General features: G+C 41.5%; 1 protein-coding gene across 1 annotated transcript in view; it reads right to left on the reverse strand.

Annotated features, from left to right (window-relative positions):
• Positions 1 to 15,002, reverse strand: part of CDC5L (cell division cycle 5 like) — a 46,966-nt gene extending 31,964 nt beyond the window's left edge. The window contains exons 1-7 of the mRNA XM_060021729.1: positions 14,852 to 15,002; positions 12,078 to 12,181; positions 10,502 to 10,663; positions 9,562 to 9,689; positions 8,065 to 8,164; positions 2,603 to 2,821; positions 687 to 831 (exon numbers count right to left, since the gene is read on the reverse strand). Coding sequence (XP_059877712.1) covers positions 687 to 831; positions 2,603 to 2,821; positions 8,065 to 8,164; positions 9,562 to 9,689; positions 10,502 to 10,663; positions 12,078 to 12,181; positions 14,852 to 14,896 — 903 coding nt within the window. The 5' untranslated portion in view covers positions 14,897 to 15,002. The remainder of the gene's footprint in view (positions 1 to 686; positions 832 to 2,602; positions 2,822 to 8,064; positions 8,165 to 9,561; positions 9,690 to 10,501; positions 10,664 to 12,077; positions 12,182 to 14,851) is intronic.
• Positions 15,003 to 18,635: the final 3,633 nt, after the last annotated feature.

Here is an 18,635-nt window from a genome sequence, read left to right on the forward strand (position 1 = left end):
AAAAGGTGTTATCCTTGTAATTTTACCAAACTAAATACCCTAAGAACTAAAACTAAATTACAGGCAAAATCTCAGTTTAAGAACTATAACTACTATGAATAACAGCATCTAACAAAATTATTTTATGTTTATGCCCAAGGATTTTGTACTGATGCAGCCAGGGCACTCATCTGCAGAAAGAAGCTGTTCAAGCCTCCTAAATCCATCCCTCTGCTCCATTTAACTGTCCAATTCTACAAAGCTGTACTCGTCAAAACAAAACAAGAGCTTATTCAAAATCCCCATGTTTCTGACCAACTATAATTCAAAGGAACAGAGCCTATGATGAGCTGAATGAATTTTCTCTTCTCCACAACTCCCATGTTGATTTTCACAGCTACTGTCTCAAAAAGAGAAGGAGGTGTGACACAACAAAACATTCCCTAAAAGAAAGTGGCCTGAAGTCCACAAGGCCAAATACCACCTTTATCAGCTACGAAAAAGAGGTCTGGAGCCCTAGCCTACTGAAAAATTGCTAAGAGCTGACAATTACTTACTAAACCATCATATGAGCAGTTCAAGGCCTGATATTTCTTAAAGGTACCAAGCACCCAGCAAAAGCCTGGCACATAGGCCTGCAAACATTAGCTGGATAAATGGTAAGCATATGAGTTCATACAATGAAAAACCTGCTTTTATCAGATTACCTGAGGGGCAGGTAGTACTAGTTTGCTTCTCTTTTTAGTGAATTCAGAAACACCACTAGTTTGAAGAATTGCTGACGGTAAATCAGATTCTTTTTTCCTTTTCAAATGCTGCTTGTCTTTTTTTCTATCTCGTCCTTCTTTTTCACTGTCATGGATCAAGGTGGAGAACAGATTTTTTAAAGTTACATATAGGCAGCAACATTAAACGCCATATAAATAGTCATATGCTCTGAACGAAATAATCCCATTCCTAATAAAATTATGACAAAAAAGACAAAACAATATACATTAAGTTGTTCCCTACACCATTACCTACCCACTATACTCAAGAGGAATGCAGACTTAGAATATCAATAGAATTACTAAGAAAATAAGATATACTAAGTAATTTAAGCACTAAATATTAAAACTATGTAACTATAGGGCTTCCCTGGTGGCGCAGTGGTTGGGAGTCCGCCTGCCGACGCAGGGGACACGGGTTCGTGCCCCGGTCCAGGGGGATCCCACATGCCACAGAGCGGCTGGGCCCGTGAGCCATGGCCGCTGAGCCTGTGCGTCCGGAGCCTGTGCTCCGCAATGGGAGAGGCCACAACAGTGAGAGGCCCGCGAACCACAAAAAATAAATAAATAAAATAAACACCTATGTAGCTATAAAGACTATGATAAGCAAAATGTTACATATAACATGAAAAGAAAAACATAAAACTACTCCTATATTGTGACTATGTTCATGTAAAAATATGTGTGTGCACATAGGAAAATGATGAAGTATACAAAAACGGAAACAATTAAATGAAGGGAACAGAATTAAAACGTGAGTTTTAAAAGTTTTCCTTTAAAACTATTCTTCAATTGTTTGCTATGATTTTTTTTAATTCATTAATTTTTTTAAAGGATATCTAAGTCCTGACAAATGACACCAAAAAGTTGTTAAGGTCTAAAGCCAGGCTCAAGGCCATCTTTTAAAGGACCAGGAATGCCTTCTCCCCCTCTGCATGTCATCCTCTTCTTCCATCTAGTCTACTCCTTCCAAATGACTATTTTTTCTTCAATCTCTTTATTTGTAGAGGCTACCTAAAGCAAGGTCCTAATTTGAAAAATAAATACAATGGAGTACATCCAAGAAAATCCTGTTTCACAGTGACTGACATCTGTTGTTTACTAACAATTCATGTCAACAGAAATGGAAAGCCATTGGGGGAGTACTAAAAATCTCTGACAATCCTAAAAGGTTCTCCCCACAACATTCAGATATAACAATTTAAAAACTCTAAAAATCCCTAGAAATAAACAAAATCCTCTGTATTCTAAGACATTTTAAAAATATACCTACTAATCGCCATTAAGTGAAAAGACTTAAAAATGCATTGGTAATGTTTTTCCTTTTAATTTCATTTTATGAAAAACAAGAGGGAATTCCCTGGCAGTCCGGTGGTTAGAACTCACCACTTTCACCGCCGGGGCCCAGGTGTGATCTCTAGTCAGGGAACTAAGATTCCACAAAGTCTCATGGCACAGGCAAAAAAAACCCAGAAAAACAAGATAAAATTTTCACTAGAAAAAAAACTAAGAAGCAGCAGATCGGATTTTGACAGCCTCCTTCAGGCCATTAGTAAAATAACTAACCTCTTCCCAAAGGTACATTTCGTAAATGTTAAGACTGTGATTCTGAGTAGACAGTTCACTAAGAGCCAAGCGCTGACATTTCGAGAGCTTCGAACAGTGTTCTGTGCTAAAAGCATTACAGCCAGGGTCACTGGTTTTCTCAGAAAGCTGAATCCATTAAATAAGTAAAAGCATTATGTAAACCACATTGTGCTAACTGAGAAATATCTGGCTCTGACCAGGATAATACTTGGCCCTCCATAAAATTACTACTATACTTTTCCATTTATAAAAACAGAAAGGCAACTTACGATCTCAGCTCCCCATCAAGATCCTGTTGTCTTAACTTTCTGAAATCGGCATCAAGAGCCTGGTAGTTTTCCTCAGAAGTATCATAGAAACCAAGAGCAGGCTTTTTTTCAAATGGGATTTCAGCGTTATAATCAACTCCTCTCTTCTTTTTTCTTTTCTTCTGAATTTCTATGCCAGCTGCTCGAAGTTCTCTTCTCTTTTGGAGGGCAGCAAGACGCCTGAAGAAAGAGAACACAAATCACCTTCAAAATCATACACCACTGGGAAAGGATGGATCATCCATCAGAGTTAAGAAAACTACCCGGTCACTTGGGGAAGAAATATTTATTTAAATCCTCACCTCACACCGTTCACCAAAATCAATTCCAGTTTTGATTTAAAGGTACACACATACACTAGAGCAAAGAGAAAAGCCAGAAGGAACTATAAGTAAATATGTATCCAATCTCTGGATGGGAATATACTCACTTAATATAAATTAAATAAAGGGTGAAAAAAACAATCAACAGCTTTGAATTTTAAAATTTATATCCCTGTAGCACCATTTTTTAATCATAAAACAATATTAAAAGGCAAATAATAGGAAAAAATTTTGCACTTAGTATTAGGAATGGTTAGATATAAAGAATATAATCAAGTTTTTAAAAAATGTACCCAAGGGAAAGGAAGAAAAAAAGGAAATAAACAGTTCACTAAGGGAAAAAAATGCAAATAGCTAAAATGACAGAGTGTACTTTAATAATTAAAGAATCACAAATTAAATCAAGTACCATTTCTACATATCAATCAACAGCCTTCAATTTTTGCTTTGTTTTAATGGCAAGGGTGCAAACAGTGGACAGTCTCTCACAATGGTAATGAGAAAGTACAGTGGTATAGCTTTCCCCAAAGAGAATTTGGAAATACACATTAATACCCCTAACTTTTTTACATTTTTAACCCAGCAATTTCACTCTTCAGTCTTAGCCTAAGGAAATAAATAGGGACATGTACAAGGCCTTAGCTACAAGACTGGTTACCAAGCACTGTTCAGAAAAGCAGATAAACAGACACAACCTAAACATCCAACAATAACAAATCAGTTAAAATAATTTATAACACAGCTATAAGATAAGATATTATATGGCCATCTAAATAACCTTTAAGAAATCTGTAGGGCCTTACCTTGTGGCACAGTGGTTAAGAATCCGCCTGCCAATGCAGGGGACACGGGTTCGAGCCCTGGCCTGGGAAGATCCCACATGCCGCGGAGCAACTAAGCCCATGTACCACAACTACTGAGCCTGTGCTCTAGAGCCCACGAGCCACAACTACTGAGCCCACGTACCACAACTACTGAAGCCCGCACGCCTAGAGTCCGTGCTCTGCAACAAGAAAAGCCACTGCAATGAGAAGCCCGCGCACCGCAACGAAGAGTAGCCCCCGCTCGCCGCAACTAGAGAAAGCCCACGTGCAGCAACAAAGACCCAAAGCAGCCAAAAATAATAAATAAATAAATAGATATAGATAGATAAATAGAAAGAAATCTATAGATAGATAGATAAATAGAAAGAAATCTGTAAATCTACTCTGACATGGATAGATGCTCAAGACACACTGCTGTTTAAAACAATGTTACAAAGTTTACATGTTATGGAGCAACATGTAAAATTATATGCATATCTATCAGTGAATACGTGCATGGGGAGATGTGAAGGATGTTCACCCGAACAGTAACAGTGATAATCATAGGAGGCTGGAATTTCATTTTTTACTTTTTCCTTTGTACTTTCCCAAGATGCTATAACGTTAATGATTCAATGATTAGAAAAGCTATTCAGAATATTAAAGAGGGGAAAAATCAAATTATAAAACAGTATATAGGAGCAATTTCACAAACCCACTCCCCAGCAAAACTGACAAAAATTATTTAAAAAAAAAAGTTAAGTCTCTGGAAGGGATCCTAAATAAAGGAGATACAGCAAATGAAGAAACGTTTATTCAAGAAAATCTACAAAAATTCGATAAGAAAAGTGAGAGCCTGCAGTATTCAAATCAAGACCCACTCCCTCTTCTCTTCCCCCGTCCCAGCTCAGGGAGACAGAAACTCCACTCCACACTTGGTGCAGCCAAGAACACAGGGCTCTCTCTGCCCTCCAGCTCCCTGGCTTTCATTCCAGTAGGGGCAGGACAGCAGCATTTCTCATCCTGCCTCCAGGAAGCCACTGCAGAGGCTAAGTTCAGACAAGAGTGACTGAGGAGGGGCTTCCTTCTTCTGCCCAGGGTCTCTACCTTGGGCACAGTGCTACTGAGAATACTGGAGCCCAACCTGGGCCTGTGGGATGAGGGTCAGGGTTAGGGTCAGGGTTAGGGTCAGGGTTAGGGGACCTGGGGCTGCTGCCTACCCCCACCCCCAACACTGAACACTCAGCTCCTAAAGTGGGTGTGTCACTCAACGAGAAGTACATCAGTGCCCCTGGATAGAACAGAGAATTCCAAACTCTCCCCAAAGAAACTGACTTCATTTGCAAAAGGAAATGGAGACGTTCAGGCCTCAGGGCACTCTCAAAAACAGTGGAAGTCTCGGTGAAAGGCAACTGTGAAGAAACCGACAGATTCTTTGGAGATGCAGCTAAACTGCAGGCCCACTAGTTTGCCAGAGAGAATCTCTTTCAAAAAGTGGGAGAAGCCCTCCTGGGATGAGAACAACTGCCAAACACTGACCTCAGAAATTATCCCTTCAAAGGAGCCAAAGTTTGATTGGAACACTCTGTGGAGCAATTTATGCCTCAAGCCATCGTTGAAAACAATACAGCAATAAACTGGCAATTAGTAGAGTTTAACCGCTGGGTGTAGCCAGGGAAGAAGATGTCAAAGAAAGTCCTGTCAAAACCACCTCATCCCAAGGCGACTGTGGGCACACCCAAGACTGTGTCCCCATGAGGAGCAACATCAGAAGCTTCACATTTCTGGGTGAGGAATGGGGAGAACAGACTTCACTAAAATAATCCAGCTAGTCACTAAAGGAGTAAGTAAGCAAGCAACAGTAACAAGGAGTGGATGGGAGCAACACAGTACCAAGAACTGCTACAATATATCATCCAAAGTGTCCAGTTCTTAACAAAAAAAGGTGAGACATGCAAAGAAACAGGAAAGCATGACCCACACCAGAAAATAAGCAGGCAACAGAAACTGCCTGTGAGAGCAACCAGATGTCAGCTTTGACAGACTTGTCAAAGGAGACATTACAAGTATGTTCAAAGAACAAAAGGTAAGCACGATTAAAGAAGGAAGGTAGGATGAAAATGTTCATCAAATAGAGAAAATTAACAAAAAGAAATAATTAAAAAGAACCAAATGGGGCTTCCCTGGTGGCGCAGTGGTTGAGAGTCCGCCTGCCGATGCAGGGGACACGGGTTCGTGCCCCGGTCCGGGAGGATCCCACATGCCGCGGAGCAGCTGGGCCGGTAAGCCGTGGCCGCTGAGCCTGCGCCTCCGGAGCCTGTGCTCCGCAACGGGAAAGCTGAAACGAAAACTTCACTAGAACAGATTCGAAGTAAAGAATTAGCCAAGATGAAGACAGATGGATAGAGATTATGCAATCCAAAGGAAAGGGGAAAAAAAAAAAAAAAGAATGAAGAAATACGAACAGAGCCTCACAAAAAGGTGGAACACCATTAAGTGCACAACATATGCACAGTAGGAATATCAAAAGGAAAGAGAAAAAGGAGAATAAAACATTAGAAAAAGGAGAACAAAACATTGGCTGAAAATTTCGCAAATTTATTGAAAATCATTAACCTACACATCCAGGAAGCTCAAGGAACTGCAAGTAAGACAAACATTAAGAAATGCACAAACAGAAACATTATATTAAAAATGCTGAAAGCCAAAGACAAGGAGAAAATCTTGTAAACAGAGAGAGAAAAACGATTTATCACTTACAAGGGAACCCCAGTAAGATTAACTTCTCATCGAAACAGTCTATACAGTATGATCTAATTTTACACAAATGTTACTGTATGTGTAGTACACATAAATGTATGTCTATACTGAGAAGAGAAAGGTTTGAAGGGACACATTTCATAAGTAATTTTATTCTTTAAATAAAACAAAGACTTCAAACGACATTAGAAAACCTTTACAATATAATACTAAGTGAATATAACCAAGCTATATAGCATTGTATCAACCATGCCCCAAAAAGAAAATAGTACAATACTAGTATTTTGTAGGAAAAGTGTTATTACTTTTATAATCAATAAAAAGCTTTAAGTTATAAAACAGATCTGTAATTTAACATTTAAAGTAAATAGTCCTGCAGTACATTCTCCATACACACCAATCTAGTTAACTACAAGATATATGCACAAGTTATAAAGATGTTCTAAAAGAAAATCTACAAGAAAGTGTAGGGTAAATTTAAATCTGGAAAAATGTATTTGTTAAAGCAAGCAATACCAACCATACTTGGAGATTTTCATATATATACCTGTCATATCCCTGGGCCAATCCACATGGTTAAAAGGCTCAAACAATTTGGTCCCCAAACAACCATGGACAAAAATGGAAAAATGAATTTTTTTACCTTACTCACATTACTTAACCCTAAATAGTATACGGAACAGAAAGGTGACTAAGACCCAGCAGAAAATTTAGAACCTCCTCTTAGCTTGTTTACTGTCCCAGGCCAGTCATACTCCCATCACAAGCAACTATTCTGGGCTAGTGGTTGTCCAGCTATGCCAAAAAGCATCCTCTGGCATAAAAGAATCCTCCATCCCAGGATCTGGCACTTCACAGCCATTACTGGGGAAACCACCAACACAATGCTAGTTATTAGGTCAGGAAGTATCAATACTTCCCAGCTTAGGGACCAAAAAAGGTAGCTGTGGAGGCTGGGGAGGCTATTCCAATGCCTGAATTCCAAAAGCTAATAAGCTCTTATAAAGTTCAAGTTTTCCCTTTAACCACTTCATCTTGGTTTCTAGGCCATTAGAAATGATGTCAACCATGGATCTAACCAAAAGGGAGGGGAAAGTAGAGAAAACCTTGAGCAGAGGGCAATACTCAATTCCACTCACTTTTTAAATACAAATTTCTATGACAGCCTAAAATGTGGTTCAAGGCTCATTAACTCCCTCCATGTTCAGCTGAGTCTCCTGTTTCACAGCCGTTGCCTGCCCAACGCTAATCAAGGAGAGTAACTAATTGGCAGTCACACCACAGTCCCAGAGCCCCGTGTGTCCTCCAGCCATCTGACGCCAAGATGGCTACAACAAATGAAGCTTCCCCATGCTAACAGAACAAATCCAACACACCAAGACATACATGTATGTCTATACCCGGGCATTACTTCTGCCATGTTGGAATTAGACAACTCTAGTTATCATTCACCCAACAGGGTTGATAAATCACAGTTTTACTGGGCCTAAGGATGCACAGACTAATTTGTTCAACTATAGATGGAAAACAACCATACCTTGCTTCTTCCAACTGTTTCTCCCTCGCTTTCCTCTTGGCTTTCTTTCCCTGAGTATTAGCCAGGCGGGCTCTAGCTTCAGAAAGCATCTCCAATTCATCTGCAAAAATAAAGAGAACAAAAACTAACTTCTCCAACAGAAGCAAGGTGAGAGACATACCCTAGTGCTTAAGATGAGAAAACCCATCAATATAATCATTACATGGTGCAGCATAAAGGAAACAGCTTGGGTTTTTAAGTCAGAGAAACCTAAGTTAAAAATCATGCCCACCACTGGACAGTTATGTGACTCTGGATAATAACGTTTCACCACTTATAAAATGGGAATAACAATTCCTACTTCACAGGGATGTTGAGAAGAACTAAGGAAAAAGAAATAGGTAAAGCATCTAGCAAATACTCATTAAACAGTGGCTATAATTATCATATCCTTCATTATCATCAACTATCTGGCACAGCACAAATTGTGAAATATTGTAAAAACTACTGTTTAATTATAAGGGGACTGACAATCTTCATTACCATTTTTCCTTCATTTTTTTCCTCAGAACTATTTCTCTCCTCCAGTATATTTTCCATAGCTCCCCAGAGTAGAACAAATTTCATTACTGATACCTTAGAGCAATTCCTACACAAGGGTGTCCAATGAAATCACAAGGGAACTTTAAAAAACAAAAAAACCCTCAGATTCCAGGATTACCCTCCATTCCCCCCCCACCCCCAATTTACTGACGCAGACCTCCTGGGGAAGCCCTGGTACCTTTATTTTTTAAAGTTTGCCATGTGACAGTGATGCAGCCAGCCTAGCCACAGTCTGCCTTTGGGAACAACTACCTTCAAACTTTTAAATTAAAAACTCAACAAATATTCACTGAATGCTTCACGACAACCCTGTGAAGTAAGATAGATATTATTACTCTCCATCTGACAGGAAAGAGAACCAAAGTTCAGAGAGATTATATGACTCACCTAAAGTCAAATAGCTAATAAGTGGCAGACATGGCACTAAACTAGATTAAAATCTAGTTCCTCTGATTCCTGATTCAATGTCTCAAAAAGGCATCATAAGTCTCCCTCATGGTATTGTAGTGTTGCCCTTTCAAGAAGATCAAAATTCCTGTCTGAAGTCAAAAAAGTAGTTAGTAGGAGCACTGGATCCCCAAATCCTGACTTGTCGCCTCTCCTCGGAATAGAAATGAGAACACAGAATCCTAAAGAGCTTACCTCTAGCCATCAGGAAATGTCCAGTCACATCACACTGCTTAACTTACTAAATGAATTGAAACATCAAAAGGTAAAGGGACATTATACAAAAAGAGCAATTACTCTATGATAGAAGGTTGGACACACTTGGAAAGATACTTAGAGTAACAACTACAGACAGAACCGCAATTTGAAAAAGTCAGAGGAGTTTAGAAAAGAACTAAGAGAGTTAAAAGAAGGCCTGAGAAGTCTATGGTTACCAAAGAAATAAAGTCCTCACAAAAATACACTTACCCTCATCCATATCAATCGGATCAGGCCGTGCTGGTTTTGTTTCTGGATTTGGATCTATTTCTCCAGGTTTAAGTTTTCGTGGATCATCTGTTGTTTCCTCTTCATTGTCTCTCTGGGCAGCTTTATCCCTAGGAATGAGCCCAGAGTAATCAGTCACACTATCACCCGTTTAGTCTTAGAAATACCAGGTTCCCTAGTGCTGGCACCCTTTTCTTTGAAAAAACCAACGGATGGGCATTAACAAAAATAAAGCATTTCTACTATTGCTTCACCTGAAAAGAGATGATTTTAAATTTCTCTCTAATTTCAGTGTTTCCATTCACCATGAAACAGGATCCAAGCAGCTCCCCAAATCACAAATGCAGCAGAGCCACACAAAAAAGCTTTTAGAGCAGAATCAAGATGTTCCAATGGTTAACTCTCAGCAGTATGACTATGGGTGATTTTTATTTGCTTTTTCACTATTTTTTCCCCAGATTTTCTATGATGAACATGTATGATTTGTATAACTTTTTTTTTAGTATTTATTTATTTATTTGACTGCGCTGGGTCTTAGTTGGGGCACGCAGGATCTTCGTTGCAGCATGCGGGATCTTTCAGTTGCAGCATGTGGGCTCTCAATTGCAACATGCGGGATCTAGTTCCCTGACGAGGGATCAAACCCAGGCCCCCTACACTGGGAGCGTGGAGTTTTAACCACTGGACCACCAGGGAAGTCCCTGTATAATACTTTTTAATTATTTCTTTAAAAAGTATGTAAAAGGAGACATAATCTTGATCAACCACACGAGACTTGGAATATACAATCCAATAGCTTTAGCTCATCTGGCTTTATTCAGATCTGTAACTAATGTTTAAGGACACAAAATGCTAAAAGTGTATTCAGCCTCATTCAGAAGATATACACACATTTTAATACTGCTTTTGGAGATTCACTTACAGAAGAAATTCATAGTGTTCCAAACACTGGGCAGCTGTTCTTCCAATGATTGGAGCAATGGTCCTCCACTGAGTTGGCATCAACTTGGCCAAGTGCAAGAGTTTTTCCTCTTCTTCTCTGGACCATTCTGTTTTCTTAATGCTGGGATCCAGCCACTCATACCTATTAAAAAGACATCATTTTATACCTTAATCAGTCACCCAGCATGAATAATATCCTCCTTACGTATTAGACATACTGGCTTCTAATATCTGAAAAATGCAAGCTAACTCTCATCCTTCAATCACAAAAGCTGGGGGTTTCTTTACAACAGAATATTCCCTATTTGGTTAAACTTACCCCATTCCAAATACCCTCTCACTAAATTCTACTGTATTTTAATTATGCAAGGTTAGTAATGCTTAAGAAAGGTAACATCACTGAAACATGATCATATGCCTTCCTTCTCAACTACCAATTGTTTCCATTCATCTTACACTTTATTAGAGGTTTTGCATTTATAAATAAGACAAAACCACCTCATATTTTCATAGTGTTCCTAGTTTTCATAGTACTTTCTGGTGCTTTGATTTCATTCTTACAACATCTTGGCTTACTTCTTTAAGCATTTGACTTACACTCACTAAATGCTTTTCAAAACTGTATTTGTTTGGTGAGTTTTTTAATTTAAGTAAAACTACTATGTCATCTCTGTCTTTCCCCATGCTCCACCTGACCCACCTTTTCCATCCAGTCTACTTAGCTGGAGGAGAGGCCTGCAAACCATATATAAACCTTACCAAACAAAGCGGTAGGAGCTTAGCTCCACTAACAGAACCAGAAATCAGAGCCACTTATGCAGGCTGAGGACCATCTTCCTCTTTGTGGGCCAATCTCTACATTCTGATCCTTTCCCCTACCCAGGTGCCCAGGAAATTAGGTCACTCTTATACAATCCAAAATATGATCCTAGTACCACATGGGTCAGGGCTGGGGCCAGATCACTCATGCCAAAAATACATGTGAAGAACTTACTATGTCCACTACCCTGTGACTTAAAAGGGGGCACCACAGATGTAATGTTGGGTTATATTATATTCTGGGGAAGCAAATATACAATGTTTCAACGATTCATGAGGAAACTCAACTACTGTAAGCTAGCTTAGAAAATTAACCATTATTTATCATTTATTTCTTTGGGAAAGTAAGTTCTAAAACAATCCACTTATAAACTTTTGGAATACAATCCATTTGTAAGCTAGGGTCCATCTGTACCTAAAAGTAGTTATACTTCATGCTTCACAAAGCACTCTCAAACAACATTAACTCATTTGAGCCTCACATCTCCATCAGTTAGGGCCAAGTATTATCCCCAGTTGGGAGAAGGTAGTGGTAGGAAAGAGGGGCTAGAAAATGGCTTGCCTAAGATCACATAGGAAGCAAATGACAGCTAATTCTTAAATCTAAATTCCCATCTCCCACTCCATATTTTGTTATATCACAATGCCTGCTTTCTTTGGTAAGGTTCAAAGAAATGACATTTTCCTCATCATAATTAAGGTCATTTTGTGTTTTCCACTCATTAACTGGTACATACCATCTGGCTTTGCACTGCTTTGCTGATTTTCTATGCAGCAGTGAGGCAATCCTAGACCACTGGTTTTTCCCATATTTCATTACCGCTGCCTTCAAAATTTCATCCTAAAAATTGTTGAAGAAAAACAGTGTATTCAATCACAAAACTCCAAGTGAGAAAAGACAAAATTAAAATTAACTCTAACAGAGTTGTGCTATGGAGAAAGAGAGATATCAACACACACATATATCCTAGATTTAAAAAGAAAGTACAAAACTTCATTACAATAATTTAAAAAAAGCAAGCCAGAATCAGTGAAATGCAAGAAATTAAGAACTCCCTTAGAGGGACTTCCCCAGTGGTGCAGTGGTTAGGAATTCACCTGCCAATGCAGGGTACACGGGTTCGAGCCCTGGTCTGGGAAGATCCCACATGCCATGGAGCAACTAAGCCCGTGCACCACAACTACTGAGCCTGCGAGCCACAAATACTGAGCCCATGTGCCGCAACTACTGAAGGCCGTGCGCCTAGAGCCCGTGTTCCGCAACAAGAGAAGCCACCGCAATGAGAAGTCCGCTCAATGCAACGAAGAGAAGCCTGTGCAATGCCATGAAGAGTAGCCCCCGCTCGCCGCAGCTAGAGAAAGCCCACGCGCGGCAACGAAGACCCAACGCAGCCAAACTAAATTAATAAAATTAATTAATTTTTAAAAAAAGAACTCCCTTAGAAGGACATCCTACCCTCCCTTACACACAACCCCTTCCCTATCCCGTCCAGTAACTGGGAATGGGTACAGTGTGTGGCTGTTATTCTCTTCAAAGGAATATGGCTTATTCATTTATTCATTCATTGAAAAAACATTCCCTGAACATCAACCTTGTACCAGGTCTTGTGTACTTAGGGAAAGAGAATCAAATAGGACACATCCAGCCCTCAAGAAGCAAGTCAAGACTCAGGTGAATCCAATCTCTAACCCAGGCTTCCTGCCTCCAGCTTACGAATAGCATTTTCTCTTCAGTCCCATAACCCCAACTCTGACCCAAGAATCCACATCTCAGGTCTAACCTAAGAATTAAGTATTTCCCCCGAAGTCACCAGTCAACTCTGTCTCCAGACTCCCCCAGTCTCTAGACACTATTTCACCAGGGCACCCACTGCAATATGGAATTCACCAATCCCAAGAGAGCCCGGCAAGCTAAATCACAGACACCAGGGATATTAGAGACATAGATGAATGCTCTTGGGGCATCTTACTTTTAGGCTTTTTTCCACATTGAACTAGAGCTACATGCCTCATACATGAGCCACTCCACACCACTCCACACCGTATCATCACAGACTCAAAGACTGCGGGGCTTGGGCCACATCATAGGAATCCTGCTGTTACTTGATTTTTGTACATGTCTCTCCCACAGAAGTCGTCTCTTCTCCAACTTAAACAGCCTGGTTCCCTCTGTGCAAGTTGAGGCAAGGTTCTCACTGACTTTATGTGTAACTTTGTTGCAGTACTGCTATACTTAATCACATCTTCAAGGAAGTATATACAACAATTATCTATCCTACTAGATCCACTCAGAAAAATTTCCCAAGCAAATTTTGTTTGGTACTGTCCTAGTTTCTAAAGATACCAAGATCTGGTCCTGCCCTCTTGCAGTGCTGTCTACTGAGGAAAAGAAATAGCAACTAGCACTTACTGCAAGATTACTATGTGACAGACCCTGTTCTAAATGTTCCAAATGTAGTGACTCACCTAGTCCCCAAGACAGGTAGGTATTATTATCATCCCCATTAGAAAACTGAGGCTCTCAGAGGTTAAGAAACCCTCCCAGCATCACATAGAAGGATGTGATGCTTGCAAAAAGACAAAGCAAACTATAACAAGTGGATGAAAGAGTTGTCATGGGACCACTGGGGGTGCAACTACTTTTTACAGGATGAACAGGCAAAAATTCCAGAAGAGTTTCTGGACTGGTTTTTGAAGGAAGGTCAGAAAAGATGCCAAGCAGTAGGAGGATATTCCAAGAAGGCATAAGATGTAAAAAGACACAGAGCATGAAAAAATATGGTGTTCTCGGGAAACTGACAAATTCAGTGCACTATGAACACCAACTCCACTAAAACCTCGTTTCTGTTTTACTCATTCTCTACTGTTCTCTGGCTCACCAGTGGCACGATCCACTACATTTCTGGAAGCAAAGAGACTACTGAAGGCCTATCTGGCTTCTATCCAAGCTGAAGCGGAGTGACAGGAAGACACAGGCCTTGGGATCTGACGGGAGAGCGGACAAGTTATGCCTTGATCACAGATGACCGCAGGGATGCGGGCATAAACGGGCACTTTGAACCTGGCACTCAAACTGCTTCCCGTCTGCGAGGAAGTCAAGAAAAAAACAAAGTTGTCGCCACAGCACTTCTTCATTTTTGAATATCAGAGAGAGGCACGATGCCTGGGCCGAGGAACGGGGGTGCCCCAAAGACCGACTCTAGCGGTTATCCTAGCTCTCCCACCACAGTGAGTTCCACCAGGGCAGAGGGCGCGTCCTCAATTCAACAAATGTTCACTGAGGGCCTAACGAGTGCCCGGTAGATAATCAAGTGGTTAAATCACAGTCCCCGTCCTTCAGGTGCTCAGATAACGTAGGACCGGGCACAAGATAAAGGCCCCGAGGGTCGGCCCCGCACCGACCCCCACGCAGACCCCGCAAGCAACCTCTCCGCCTCCCCGACCTCCGCGCGCCTGCGCACCAGCAGCCGGAGGGGCGGAGGGCAGCGGACGGCGGGAAAAGGGAACTTACCTCAGTATTCCTCCACACGCCCCCCTTGATCATAATTCGAGGCATCTTAGCGGCGGGGTGTCTCGGCAACCGGCCGAGTGGAGCTTCTGAGAAGTAGTAACGGCGCTGCGGCCACGGTACCCAAAGCCGTCACTTCCTCCAAGCGCAACCTTCTGCTTTTGAAGAGCTCTGCGCAGGCGCAAGGCGGGGTTTGGGGTTGGGGGAGAAGAGTAGCAAGTCTCGCGAGAACTCGAGTGACTAAAAGCAAATAAGCGCTTTGTTGTTAAAGCTCTACTCTAGGAAGACTGACAGAAAGTCATCAAACCACTCTAAGCCAAAGCGCCCTACGCCGCACGCATGCCCAAAATAGATTGGAAGAAGCCATGGCTCTCGCGAGATATCGGCAGTGGCTCTTGGCAGAGAATGTAGTGCTGGGGTTGGTTGTGACGTCACCTGGTGGCAGAGAATAGGAACGTGGCGCGTGTAGAGTTTAAGCCCAGCTGGTCTAAAAAGGACTTTGTTAATTTATTAATTTAGCACTTTATTAGGCATTTAACTGATAGGAATTTATTCCCAGAATACTCAGGAAAACTCAATAGCTTATTTAAGCCTAAATTTCCTAACCTGGAGGTAATAATAGTACCAACTTCGTAGGGTCGTCTTAAGGATTAAATGAGATCGTAAACCTAGCATAGTATCTGATACATAATAAGTGATCACAAAAGTGGCAACTGTTACTACAAAGAAGCGCAACCCCAAGTGATCAGTGGTTGTCCCAGAAATCCACAGAAATGTCATGTCAGAGTTTTTCATTCATTGCTATTCAGTCTGTGTGGATTAATAGTAGAGAGTTACCATCGATAGGTACTGGTATTAGACAGACTCGGTCTGGGTTGAAATCTTGGCTCTCTCATCAGCTTGGGTAATAACCTTGCTGAATCTCAGCATCCTCATCTGAAAAGTGGAGTTAACAATTCATACCTCATACATTTGAGGGACAAATTAGTTGAAAGATACCTAAAACCCAGTGAGGTAGGGATTGCCGAACTGCCATTCCACCTCCCCATTACTCACTTGGTCTCCTTCACCATTCAAAAACATCTCTTTGGAGCCAGCCCTGGAAGGCATGAAAATGTTTAGTGGACCGGGAAACATCCTAAGAATTTAAATAATGCCTTTCTCTTTATAGTTCTTCATTTCTCCATTTGCCTCTTCTGAGAGAGCTACAGAACTTTCCGGTTATATATATATATATATATATATATATATATATATATATATATATATATATATATATATACTGTTTTTCCTTGAAATGGGAAATTGTAGCAATAAAATCACTAGTTTGTTGAGAGGACAGTGTTAGATTATGAAGAACACACAGATGTGTGTGTTCTGGTGACAAGCCATATTTTCTGTCTCTGGACGCAGGTCCAGAGATAATGCTTCTCTGTAGAATGTGTGACCATTACTTCCTGCCAACCCCACCCCCAACATGCACTCAGCTACAGTGGTTACAAGTGTCTCTCTCTCTGTCTCTCTGTCTCTCTCTCTCTCTCTCTCTCTCTCTCTCTCTCTCTCACACACACACACACACACACACACACACACATGCCATTTGATTGATCTGATCAAAGTTGAACCAATTAAGTCTCCTCCCCAGGAATTTTGACACTGAAACCTAGAAGAAGCCAGTCTCTCTGCTGGCCAATGAATCTCTAACATGTGAAGCCCAGGAGTTGCCTGCCACCATGTTTTGTACAACGTAGACTAAGAAGGGAAGAAAGAAGGTCCCAGGTGCATTGAGAGGAGCAGAGAGAAGAGTACAGAAAGACAGAGGTAGGTCTTGGCTGCACCACTGTCCCTGGATCCAATATGTTCCTCTGTCCTTGGTGCGAGTTGTTGTTGTTTTTTTAATATTATTTTACAATCTACTGTTTTCTTAATTTTTTAAATTTATTTATTTATTTTTGGCTGCATTGGGTCTTCGTTGCTGCGCACAGGCTTTCTCTAGCTAAGAGTGGGGGCTACTTTTTTTTTTTTTTTGGCTGCGTTGGGTCTTCATTGCTGCGCATGGGCTTTCTCTCATTGCGGGGAGCAGGGGCTACTCTTCATCGCGGTGCGCAGGCTTCTCATTGCGGTGGCTTCTCTCATTGCAGAGCATGGGCTCTAGAGCGCAGGCTCAGTAGTTGTGGCGCACGGGCTTAGTTGCTCTGTGGCATGTGGGATCTTCCTGGACCAGGGCTCGAACCTGTGTCCCCTGCATTGGCAGGAGGATTCTTAACCACTGTACCACCAGGGAAGCCTCCTGTCCTTGAGTTCCAATGATTAGTTCCCCTTTTGGCTTCAGTCAGTTGGAATTGGGTATCTGTTATTTGTAAGCCAGATTCCTAACACATCCAGAGTTGAACCGGTCCTCTCTGAAGAGCCATTTCAGATCTAACATTCCAAGAGCCCACGATGATGGCTTCTCCTTCCCACTCAGCACCACCTTTACACCCCCTCCATGTCACCTTTTCACCAAATAGAAAAAGTGCCCCTTCCTCAAGACACTTTATTGACACCTGCTGGAAAATTGTCACAAAATACTGATGTTTTGAGAACAAGACACTTACTACAAGAAAATTAGATCTCCCATGCCTATGATACAAATTGCACCCCCTTAGGGGCATGCGTTTTACAACCTGCCCATTAGGACAGAGCAGCCCTGTCAAAAGTCCCCCAAGGCACCCTTGAACACGCAGACTGCATGTCTAATCGAAATTCTAGTTTCCATCTTCTCCAGTTTTTTACCATCAAGAAACTGTGCAGGGGACTTCCCTGATGGTCCAGTGGTTAAGAATCCGCCTTCCAATGCAGGGAATGCGGGTTCGATCCCTAGTCGGGGAACTAAGATGCCATATGCCATGGGGCAACTAAGCCCACGCACTGCAACTACTGAACCCGCGCACTCTGAAGCCCGTGTGCCACAACTAGAGAGAAGCCCTTGTGCTGCAACTAAGACCTGACATGGCCAAATAAATAAATAAATAAAAGGAAACTGTGCAAGAAAGGGCTAACATTAGAGTCAAAAGCCTGTGACAACACCAAGGGATGGAGAGGAGCTGGGGCTAGCCACCCTCATCATCTTCATCATCTCCCCAAATAAGGATATGGAATTTAAGTAGAAATATTGCGCTGCTTTGCAAGTACAATTTCAAGACAGGTCCTCCAGCCCTGCCCGCATCCACCAGATTGCCACCCATAAGGCCCTCTCCCATTTAGAAACTCCTCAGCTAGTGTTAGGAAAAACTAATATCCCGGTGTCCAGTTACTACAAAATGGAATTCCATGCACCCTAAATGCTGGTAATTCATACCGTAATGCTAACCATGGTTTATCATCTAAATTGGCTTGAGTCTCACCTACTGATACTCCCTTGTGGTGAGTCCAGTTGTAATTTTTTTCTCAGGTACTCATCTTCATGGTTGTTATTTCTGGGGAGTCCCCTGTGCCCTGGGGTGGGGAAGTGTTCCCAAAGAGACTATGCTTATTGTCAGGCCCCAGAGATTCAAGAGTGTTTGTGAGCTCATTTCTCAGTTTAGGATCAATATTCCAATCAAGTCGTTTACAACTAACCCTGCATCCACAGGGCACAGGCTTGGGATTTACATTGAGCCCTCAGGAATTCCCTGGCTGTCCAGTGGTTAGGACTCCACGCTTTCACTGCCCAGGGCCCGGGGTTCAATCCCTGGTTGGGGAACTAAGATTCCACAAGCCTCGCAGTGCTGCCAAAAAAAAAAAAAAAAAAAGAGCTCCCCCTAGA

This window comes from Delphinus delphis, chromosome 10 (genome assembly GCF_949987515.2).
Source record: "Delphinus delphis chromosome 10, mDelDel1.2, whole genome shotgun sequence".
Classification (NCBI taxonomy): domain Eukaryota; kingdom Metazoa; phylum Chordata; class Mammalia; order Artiodactyla; family Delphinidae; genus Delphinus; species Delphinus delphis.